General features: G+C 39.9%; 1 protein-coding gene across 1 annotated transcript in view; it reads right to left on the bottom strand.

The window, feature by feature from the left end:
- diaph2 (diaphanous-related formin 2) overlaps positions 1-12,229 on the bottom strand; it is a 347,338-nt gene that overhangs the window by 313,032 nt on the left and 22,077 nt on the right. The window contains exon 5 of the mRNA XM_070913036.1: positions 7,725-7,745. Within this exon, the coding sequence (XP_070769137.1) occupies positions 7,725-7,745 (21 nt within the window). The remainder of the gene's footprint in view (positions 1-7,724; positions 7,746-12,229) is intronic.

Here is a 12,229-nt window from a genome sequence, read left to right on the forward strand (position 1 = left end):
GCCGTTTCACACTTTCACACATTCTCCCCTTTAAAGATCAGACGTCTAACAAATGGAATTAGTGGCACACATAGCAGTGTCTTATGTGGGCTGAAAGAAACCCATTAGGTCAATTCCATAGCAACAATGTGGCTTTTTGGCCCCTATGCATTGCACCAACTGGCCAATTCAATGGGCACCCACTGCCACCAAGTGCTGGCCTTCAGTACTACAATACTGGGTGGAGAACTGCAGCTGTTGCCACCTCTGTCTGAGTAGAGGCAGACCATGACCGTGCATGATCAGTCACTGTGTTTATGACATTTAGAATGGTACACTCTCAGCAAGCCAAACAAAACTAAGATCCAATGCCATCAGCGCTGTTGTGAAACATCTCTAAAGACCTACTCAATACTATTCTTTTCCTTTAATACACAGCTTCAAAGTTTGGCAGGGCACAATGGAAAGCAGACAAAGGAGAGACCATGTAATTTGCGAAAAGCTGCAACCAGTTTGGCAGTTTAAGACCATCCTAGCCAGCTCGCATAAAGAAGAGGTAGCGCCAACTCAGTCAGGATAAAACCCTCATCCTCTGGCACAGCTAACCTATGGTTTTCCACCCAAGCTTAAAGTAAGTCATAGCAGGCTGAGCCTTTATATCTAGCACATGGCTAGTTTATTTATACTCATGCATTCATTCATTCTTTCATTCATTCATTCATTCACTAGGAAGGAAGGGCCAACCCACCAGCTGCATGCTACTGGTAAACCGCTAAAAACTGATACAGCTTGAAGGCTGACATTATAAACTGTGGCCCATCTCTCCTGAGCGCCCTTAGAAAAGAAACTGCAAGCCAGACAATAACACAGCAAGTGATCTGGCCTTGATCATGTCACCAATCATTACAGCAGAGAGCTGTCTGGGGAATCGGGGGGGAACCTGGCTGTTGATGAGGCGATTATGTGGCTTTACTCTTGTGCGTCCAAGTATGACAGCGTTATGAAAGCACTGTATCTGATAGCCAGAGACTATACCTTGTTAGCACTCGGTTGTGCTGAGTGGACTAGTTGGCTGAGCAGTAAGGCACTCCCACAGGGCCTGGTTGGCTTACTGCAAGAGTGAGGAGGGATTATAAAAAGGCCATCAATGTGACTCTTCAAACCCGACAGCAACAACAACTTTGCTTTCGACTCATGTTAACCATAGGTCCCTGTCAACAGCTGCCTCTCTTTGTCCTTCTTGTCCTCAAACCTCACATTGTGTCCGTTTTGAAACAGAGATATTACAAATCAGCAGGCTCTATGCGTATGCTGTTATGGACACGGCCCGCATTGGAATGTCCCAGTGTTTCCGTTACGCAGCGGCAAAATTATTACCAGAATTACATGAAATGTCATGAAGTCTTGAGCAGCCCATTATACAAAGACAAGAGCAAGAGAGATGTTTCGTCTGCCCACTTTGATTATGCACCAGCCCACAAGATCCTCAATACCAGTTCAACTGTTAGTCAAGGTTTTGTAGCTGAAGCTGTGAGACAGAAGACAACAGGGAGAAGATAAGAAAGGTTTGGTTTTGGCTATTTAGCTACATCAGGTGCCTTTTACTGAAACATGTTCACTTTTCATAAAGCCTATGCGCTCTTCATTGTCACTTTTCATGAACCAACCAATCACAGCCTGGACATTAAGAAAAGGTTGACGTGTTACAAAAAACATTCGAAATGTTGAACTCATTGTTATGCATGAATGGTTACGATTATTGACAAGTTAGTACTTAGCATTAATAAATTAGAGACTAACCACCTAGGTGTAAAAAAAAAAAATTAAAAAAACTTTCCCCCCATTTATGAAAAAAATCCCAGAGGAAACATTACTGTCAGTTTGAAGTCTGAAGTCTTTTTCACATCTTAAAAAAAGAAGACAACACCATCAACCAAAGCAACCAATAACTTACTAAATATACACAGACATAGAGAAGGATATCAAAAAGCTAAAGAAGCAAATAAAGAAATCGGGAGTGACTAGAGGAGCAGACAACCATAAAACATGGGGATACACGGAATTTCACAGCTGTGTGAACAGTTAAAGCAGATGCGGTAGGATGTGATGGTGGATGCATACAGAGAGGCGGGTTGTAAAAATATGCTATAAAGTTTATGGAGCCTAATGCGGCCCTGCAGGAGCCTCCTGCCGAGCTGAGCATGCCGACAGTGCCGTTGAGTGTGTGACAGAGCTGTGGGGGAGAAATGTACAACTGAGAGCATAGCCAGTATTCACAAGCTCCATCACTGGTGTGGGGATGTACATAAAATTCCCAGATATGCAATCAACAGAACTAAGAATCCTATTTTTCTTCCCACCCCCCACCCCCCTCTAAAATACTAAATCACACTCTTATCACTCCTGCGCAATATCTAAATTCAAGCTGTAATATTCAAGTCTATTGGAACTGCACTGAGAAAAACAGTGCTACTTACCGCACGCACAGACATACAAAGTTGTGCACACACCAACACAAACACATAGACTATAAAGCACTGTCATAGCCAACATCAGCATACTGTGACCACTTCAGCCTTTCATGTTCCCTTCAAAATAATAAGATCCAGCTCTCCCCCTCTGATTGAAGGGGAAAGATTGTTTCTGCCTTTGAAAAGACATGTTGTATAGAGAAAAAAAGTACAAGGGAAGAAGGAAGAAAGGATAAAAAAAAGTAGCAAAGAAGGAAAAGATAAAAACTGAAAATGAAAATAAAAAGAAGACTAACGCTGATGGAGAAGTAACCTTTTTTTCTCATCCCCAGTGAGCGCTGGTGTTGACTTAATCCTTCCCACACAGCCCACCCTCTGTCACCACTAAACCTTTGCTTCTTCCACCGCCCGCAAAGGTCAATCCAACCATGAGTGCCTGAAGACAAGCCATTTGGCAGAAACTAGCAAACAGTAATTGATACATCGTATGTAGACTTTAAAGTTCAACATTACATGACAAATGCAGCCCAAGCTATTACAATGTTAACAAACTAATTAACCAAGCGTACTAGTATATCTATCCTTCATCAAAGTGAATTTCGTCACACGTTAAATTATATTTATGAGAGTGGGTAAGACACAGTTCCAGTGCAATTTGGCTTAATTCAATTGTGAAGTACTATTATTCATATTCCGTGGCTTTCCCAAAATCCAATATGGGTTCACAGAATATTCAGAGAGGTTGAATAATTCTATATAACAGAAAAATTTCGACAAATCAAAATTCAAAAGGTTGGGGGTGAAAACGAACACTTGTCATCCAGGCTGAGCTGTGAGCAACTGCGGTACTGATGGTCCTCACGATACGAAGTGCTGCTCCGATGACAGCACCCAACAAACACAACTGGCTGTCCACACACTCCACAGCCCAACAGCAGAAGTAGCATGAATTGGGCTTTCCACAAATGGGAGAAAATGGGGCATTATATATACATATAATTCCTTTAAGTACTGTTTATGACTGTCATCCCTCGAGTGAGTTTTTAGAAGTTTGTTTTGTTTGTGACTGCTGTTCCTCTGAATATTTAATTTTGGCACAGATTGGCTTGGAGGCAGTCTCAAAAATGATGACATATGCCATATGCTGTCATTATTTTTGAGACTGTTGAGGCCCAGTGACACTAGGTAATAAATAATTGCCTTCCTTAACCAATAAACCTGCAATTTTGCTGCAGATCATATGAACTTTGTAGAGATTTACTTGCTGATTTACGTTGTTGTCAAGTTTAAAGACTAATACCCCTCTTTTACATTCAGTATGAAAACAAGTACACTTTACTCTCCACTTCTGTTGTAGAGATTTGGCAAATGCAGACACTGGCAAGAACTATATCGATTGGAACAAGGAGCACAAGCCTCTGAAACCTTTCCAAAAAACTTAACTTTAACATAAATCACCTCCTATACTTGGATTTGAGTCCGTCCAAAAGCTTTTGTTTCCAAATCTCCACAATGGAGGTGGTGAATAAAAATATTATGGTACCCTGCAGAGGTTTGGATCACTAGTGGCACTGCAGAACAATGTTTTGATGTGCAGGTGCCCATATTTTTGGTGTTTTGGTATGGAAATACTGTCCTACATGAACATGCTCTTAAACCTCACTGTAACGTAAGGAAACTAGAATAGAATTTCCCTAAGATGATCACTAAAGTAACACCATTTGGATAAATGAAGCAGTAAATATTTGATATCCATTAAAAAACGACACCTGACTACAGATTTGCAGATACGCTATTCAATAGTAGTTTGTCAAATGAATCCTTCCTCATCTCACTCCCAGACAACTTTTTATGTCCATCAGATGAACTCTAAAAGTTGCTTTCAGCCAATCAGAGAAACATCTTATTCAAACAGTCCCCTCCAGAGCATGTTTCCTTGATCTTAATTTCAGATAGAATCTATGGTGAACACTGGCTCAGGGCATGGGAGGCACACGCTATTGATTCATTTTTTCATTGCCGTTCTTTTAAAGCACCAAGGACATGTGCCACATCAAATCTGCTCAACCCTCAGCACCCAGTTTAATAGCTTGCTTGAAACAAAACAGTCTTTTGAGGCATGTGGTTTTAAAAGGTAAAGAGGGGAATGAAGGAGGGAGGGCGCCTTGATTTCCTTTCAGGCTCACCATATTTCTTTTTCTTTTTTTAAAAGTCCTTCGTAAGCACTCCTGGCACAGTGAACGAGCACTTGATTGGAGTTAAAGAGGAGCCAGATGTCTGCATATACTCATATCCATGCAACTCTCTCTTTCTGTCTCTCTCGTTTCCCATCTGGATGCTTTGCAATCCTATGGTCTTATCTATAACTACTCGTTTACTGGTTATCCTACATTCACATTCACTTGTGAATATACACATACCAAAGCAAGAAGGGATACAAATACCTCACCTTCATTGCAGGTAAATAAAATTATTCTTCTCAATGTGATAATGAGGAAAGCATTTCAAGGTTCATGGCTTGATAACATGTTGTCAAATATATAGCCACAAAGAGCACTTTCTCTTATCAAATGAATGACATTATAGTGATTCCAAGCAATATTCAATGTGATTTTCTGGTAATTACTGCCACATTTCACATCTGAAATCATCCACACAACCATACAGCCAAGAAATAAGGTCAATGTTAAAAAGATTCTTTAGCCACTTTGAAATGAAAAGACCAGCCATTTATAATTCTGCAGAAAATTAACACACTCCTTCAATAAAACTAGATCAGCTAGAGCACAGCCAGTACAGCCACATCTGATCTTTTCCCTGTGGTGTTTTTCGGCTCTTTGGTCAAATCCACACACTGACAACTATACACAGAGATCTTTACACAACCACACTAACCATCATCACCTGCCATCTCAGAGCTGACCAGCATGTTACCATGGAAATAAGCAGTAATCTGTACCGTCATACAGATATTGATCACCTCCCTGTGTTTCTGGGTGTTTTTCAACACGCGGCGCATAAACCCTTCTTCTTACTCATGTGCACTCTCGCTCTCATAGTCTCAGCAGCATTCCATCTGAGCTGCAGAGCCTTTCAATGGCCGGAAGTCTACTTTCACAGTAACACTGTGGGAGTCATTGACGGATTGTTACAACGTGGCCCTTGACTTGTGACGTAAATCAGACCAATCTTTACAGAGACTGACGCTATAAAGCCGTCGTAGTTGTCAATAGGCACCAGCAGCTGCAAAAGAAGAGGTGTCTGGTCCATCTGGACAATTTGAGTCTACCTGCAGGCATGCAGTTAACCCAGGTATGTGTGCTGCTCACATTTCCCTATATCTTGCTAAAGGAGGTGGAGAGAGCATACGAGACTTAGCAGTGTTGCACACTTACACGCTGGTCAGACTGGATTAGAGCCAATTCACACAGTCCTCCATTCCCACCTCATTCTCGACTGGGAGAGGGGAAAGTGCCAGAGAGATTTCATGCCTGAGACAGAGGAGTTACAGTTGCATGTTCCCTATAGACAATCCTAACCAACACTCTCCTTCCAGCACATGTGAGAGCACTCTATCCCACCAACGCACGCTGACAGCGTGAAAATGGGAATCTGCCAGCAAAGCAGGGAGCTAACTGTAGCCCACGACCGGCTAACCAGGCTAAACGCTCTCGCTGTTTTTTTTCCCTTTCAGTGGGGCTTTTAAGAATGACAGCTCATAGATTTCAGTGTGTTAGCCATATCTGTAGGCTACTGCTGCAGCTTTGACACAGAGGTTGCAAAGGTCAGATCAAATGTGTCAGTATGCTCTTGAGTTTGAAGAAACTTCTTGATAACCAGGGTCTCTGGCCTCTTTTGACATGGTTTGCAGAACTCTGAAAGTAGGCCTCCACATCTTGGATGAGCAGTCATGATACAAGCTTGGGTAATTCTGTCATATTCCATTTACTGAACACAATGTGGCCATTGCCCTGATCGAGAGCCACTCCATCCACATCCATACTGGCCAAGCTGAAAACCCACTCTTCCCACAGAAATAAATAGGCACAAAAGAACAGTTTGATAAAGAAGGAGAAAACGCAATCGATAGAAAATGTCTCTGTAAAATGCCTCAAAGAGAGAGGTTTGTGTGAGAGCATGGACAGAGCAGAGGCCAGGTCACAATGTGCTGCTTTACCATGCCTGTGTTCCTGTTAAGCTTAAATCCTCTTAATCCTTACGAAGCCCTCAAAAGGCAATGAAATGCCATTTAAAGTGACAATTCAACACTTGCTAAACCAATAACAGAGCATTTCTTCTTCTTTTTTTACCAAAAAATACCCAAAAAATCCAAACTCGTTCTTTAAAAAAGGCAACAGAGTGCCACTTTATGGGACTTTGAGAGAGAAAATAATACATTTGCATATTACCATGTAGAGAAAAGTATAACCAATACATTGATAGCATAAATTACATTTGTTAAGATTACCTAGGCCTTTTGTAAACTAGGAGAGTGAGACAACAACAAAAACAATAACATGCATTTGTAAGAAAACAGTCTTGTGCCTTAATTTCTTGTTGACAGCAAATTCAAATATATATCTATGAATACTTCCACTAAATTAATATAGTCCAATGTTTCTGTTTTTGGAAGAAAAAAACTACTACTACCAGTTATCTTTTCCGCGATTCACTAGTTTCAGGGTCTGTATGTACAGCTTGTATGTGAACATGTACATAAATGTGCGTGTGCTCAAAACCATACTAAGAGATATATATTCTCAGTATGTGTTGTGTCTCAGACAAAATGAACACAGTTAAAACCATTTAAATGCAACATGTTCTGATAAATAGATTAGATCGCAGATTATGAGTATTTGTGTTGGTTTGTTGGTATTACAATATTCAAAATGCTAATAGGTGTTACACTGCAATACATTTCAAAAAAGAAACAGCAAAAACCAACAAAAGGCCTCCTAGTTCATTTTAAGGCTGTATAATTTCAAAATCCCTCATTTGAAAGTGCTTCCATTTACATGCAGGAATTGTGTTGTCAATTTATAGCCTTTCCAAATTACAGCCCATTAGCAATATCAGAGCTGAAAATAAAAATCCAAGCCATAAAAATGACCTCACTTGCACAGCTTGGAACGTGCTCCTCAACATCCTTCCAAAAGAAGATAAGTGTGTGTATGTGTGTGCGTGTGTGTGTGTGTGTTTAGGGGGTGAATGAAGACAGATACAGTACACAGAAGGAACAAGATTCAGAAGCCAAATAAATAATGGGCTACTTACCGCAACTTTGCTCCCAGTTATCTGCATGCAGCGATCAGCGGAGAAGGTTAATGTGCAAAAAGACACAAACAGCACAATCATTAGTAGGCCAGACAATCCTCTCCATTACACGTTGAGGCATTAGCGTAACTTGTGTGACATCACAAACATCCTCCACACAATTATAGCACACACTAAATGACAAAAAATTTTAAAAAGCCAACAAGAGAACCTTTATAATTATGGGCACATACTGGAGATAATGTCTGTGTTTGGCGGCAGCAATTTTCAAATTGATAATAAGACAGATGCATGAAAATGTGGATGAATGAAAACAAGTAAAAAAGGTAACAGCAACTGTGGAAGTGTTTAATCAACGTGTTTAGATATGACGATTTCCACATAAGGGATTCATAAAATGATTAAACAGGGTAAAATATAATTGTCCTTGTAACTGACTGACTGGTGTAGATTCACAGCTTCACCCCCCAAAAAAGCGAACAGAGGCTAATGTGAACAAAGAGGCTGCAGAAGGTCTCTCTGATATCAATCAGCTACTATTAACGTTGAACTTCAGGTATCAACTTTGTGTGGCAGAGCTACCTTGAGCCCATGCAGTCAGCACGATTCTTTGAGTTTAACCTTGTTATCTGTCAATAGTGGCAGGCAGCATGAGTGTTTTTTATTACTGCAACTGTGGGGCTTGTTTCACAGTAGGAGGGTGTCTGTCAGCCGAGTAAATGTATTCTATACTGTGGTCGAGCTCTTCTTTCTCTGCTAGATGTTTCCTAGGAAATGCATTTTGATTGGAGAAAGTTACAGGACACACTGAGCTCCTTGTCTTCTACCTCCTTCTTTCTCTCCTGTTTTCACCCCCACCATTCTCTCTCCCTCCTCCCATCTCTTCTAATCTCCCTTTCCATTTCTTTTATTGTCACTCTCAAACTCTCCGAGTCTGTGGCCATTTGATGCTTGATTTCCCCTCTCCATCCCTCTACCAAGAGTTTATGACAGCCATAAAGTCAGTTTTACACGTGCCACCACCTGATCACGCACATACTACTTTCTAATCGTACTGTGTATCCACATTTCCCTTGCTCTCCAGAGAATGCAGCATGTCACTGTCTAACACTGGGGAATATTTTATCTGAATACTGCAGGCTAGACACCTTGAAATGAGTCACCCAGACGTAACTCACAACTCAGATATTTTCCACAGATGCTGTTGCCTACAACATTGGATACATATTTTTGAATCTTTTTTTTAGAGCCGCTTGACCAAACTAACAGACACTATCTTGAGTGTGCACAGACAACAGTCAGGGAGGAGCTCGAGGGGGACAAGCACAGTTTCACCAACAAGTTTGTATTTTCAATACAATGAAACACCTTGTTCTCACTAAAACAAATTCAGACCCCAACTAATAATGTGAGTAGTGCTTACTACTTACTTACTACCTATTGAGATCTGAGATAAATAAACTAAGGACAAGTCACTGTGCCTATATACGTGTATAAAATATATACTAATTGCATAAACACTCATCAATATGATAAGAAAGGGCCTGGATGATCTTAGCAAATGTCAGGCCCCATTAAAAGAAGAAGGTGGCACATTAGTGGTCACATCAAACTAACCAATATTTGAATAAAACTGCAATAATAACACTGGACAATCCCCCTGACAAGACCCTGCCATCAAACCCTTGCCGCATCAGAGACACAGCACATTTGAAATGAAACAAGAAAATATTCACTGAGAAATAAGTAATTGTGTTAGTGTAAAAGGAATTTCGGCAGTCTTAATGATGTTGGCAGACATTTATAGAAAGAAGAAAGAACAAGAAATGATGTGAGAGGGAAAAGCAACTGTTCATGCAAAGCTGATGGTCAAGGACATCCACAGACACACGCCTGCAAAAGCAGAGCTGGATTACATTGAAACACAGTTCATATATTCAAATGAACAGGGTCGATGTAAGATTCTCTCTTGAAAAGACAAGGAAGAAAAAAGCATTGACTTTTCTTTGAAAGACTTGTTTTACAGTAAACAATTAACAATCAGCCTCTTTTGATATTTGTAGGAATAACCCATGTGGTATATCAACATGCTTGAATGGTGAAAATACATACAAAAAAGTTGTACATTGTATGGGAATCTTCAAGCGCTTAAAATATCAAATTCAAGGTGCTTAAATTTTCCTGTTTTTGTTGCAGAAGAAATTAAGCTTGCTTTTTGCTGGGCATCAAAGCACTTCAATTGAACACGCCTGCAGAGACAGACAAGAAAAAGGCCACCCGACACTGGGGGATGTTTCTTGTTCCACCATTATTTACTGATTTAAACTTCCAGCTCCAGAGCACTGTAGGTATGCATACTCTGCATTAGCTGCAGGTTAAGAAAGACGAAGGATATCCAAATTTAAATACACAAATCTGAGTATTATGCGGTCGTGGGGGAGCTGGTGACATTCATGAATGTCTTGCTTGTAATTCTGTGACTGCAATAAAACAAGTTAAAAGTTTAAGTTTTAAACAGGATGCTCCTGTAAGAGTAAAATCAAAAGTCATTATCTTGTCCAATGTTCTGTTGGGACCTTATAATACCATCTAGAAGAAAACGAAAAACAGGAAATTGAGATGAATGCGTGTGAAGCCCTTCCAAAGTCCCAAAACTGCAATCACACAATGCAGCATAAGTCTTTGGTAGAAAAAGATTGAGTAACATTAGGCACCACAGCAAAACCAGACACCCCAACATGTCCAAACTGCACGACTCCTACATTCATCACCATTTACATTTTAAATGCAACATTCTGATTTAGTCCACACACACACCGCATGCTCATCAGCAACCACAAGCAACATTAGCCCCAGATAATGCCTAACCCTGTAAGAGAAATACATTTTAGTGATGGGATTTTTTAAGACTATTATATGCTCATACATGCATACATGTAGTATTGGTGAAAAACTAGGAAAAAACAAAGCAGTTACTCAAAAGCAATCACAAAACCTGCCTTACAAAGACTGACTTCTAAATTATATGTATCTAAATTATAATAAACAAAGTCATACTGTACTGTGCTGTGTGATGATTTATACATGGGCTTCTGTAGTTATGAGGATTCCCCTCATGTTAAGAGGTTATAGAAACCCAAATCACACTATTCAAGATACTACAGAGCACAGGATCACTATAAGGCAGTTTATGCAACATTCTGACAAGCTGCAGGCTGCAATGCTCCAGCTTCACTGTTACTCAGATTTCTATAAATACATTATATCTTTTTCTGTCTGTCAGGAGCATAGAGGACCACAGCATACCACAGAAGTTTAAGACAGAATTTTCAAAAAATGTACTCAATTAGGTATGGTGTTATTGAAGTCATCTTATTAAAACAAGTGATGACCTCTGCTGATGAGCAAACTTAACTTATTTCCAAAGCAACTGAACATGGTTCATTAAGGCCCTGGATTATCTTACACAATTTAGGGTGGGTTGTTTAATTTCTAGGTAAAATATATTTTGAGACTTGCAAACAATCGTTTGTTTGTTGTGTGTTTGTTGTAGCAATCCCCTGACATACTTTTAGACATTGAAATAAATGGCCTGCCCTGTGTCTCTCATAGTTACCCAAATAGTTGTGTGTGTGGCGTCTCTCACTGCAAAGCAAATTTGGCAGCAGTGTCACATTATTATCAGAATCACAAACAAATGTGCCCTAAACTATTAAGTTAAGCTAAGGTGTTTTCTTGGTCGCTGATGTGTTATCAGAGTCTGTCCATGTAAAGGTGTTCTAATGCATTTGCATAAATCTGTGTATGCACAGATACATCTTCACTAACATTCAACCATCCTGCTCCTTCAGTCCTATTAAATGTGATAGCAGGGTGCTGACAGACATCACATTTCGTCCTCTGTCCTTTGACTACACAGATTACGTTATTCATTTGAATAAAATATCAGTGCTCACGATGCATAATGGGCCCTGTGAGGAATTCAATCATCTCGGATAATCATCATTATCAATAATGCCAGTTAATTACCATAACAATGAGGAAGGTAATAAATGATGTCAAGAGAGAGCTACCAGGTTCGGGAAGCAATGGGGGCAGAAATCCCTTGTTTTCTTCAGTGCTGATGTGAATTTCACCTCACAAGGTTGGCTATAACTTCAAAAGAGGATTAGAGAATTCATCATACATTCATTGATTACCCTCAGAATGTTTTATTTTTCACTGCTGTTTTTGGATTGATGATCAACTTCTAGATTACTCTACAAGAATGGGGAACATTCTCTTAAACCTATTATTAATAATCCAAACAGTTGTTTTCAGTTGTTTTGATAAGCACTCAGAACAAACATAAAGTGTTACATTATATAGACTTATCATAGGCTCATGTTGAACATGCTAAAATGCTTTTACTGCAATACTGCTGTTGAACCAAGAGACTGAACTTTATTTATAAACTTGATGAGGCAAGGCACCACCACCACTGGGCAAAAGAAACTCCCATGCAA

Source organism: Enoplosus armatus, chromosome 10, assembly GCF_043641665.1.
Source record: "Enoplosus armatus isolate fEnoArm2 chromosome 10, fEnoArm2.hap1, whole genome shotgun sequence".
NCBI lineage: Eukaryota > Metazoa > Chordata > Actinopteri > Centrarchiformes > Enoplosidae > Enoplosus > Enoplosus armatus.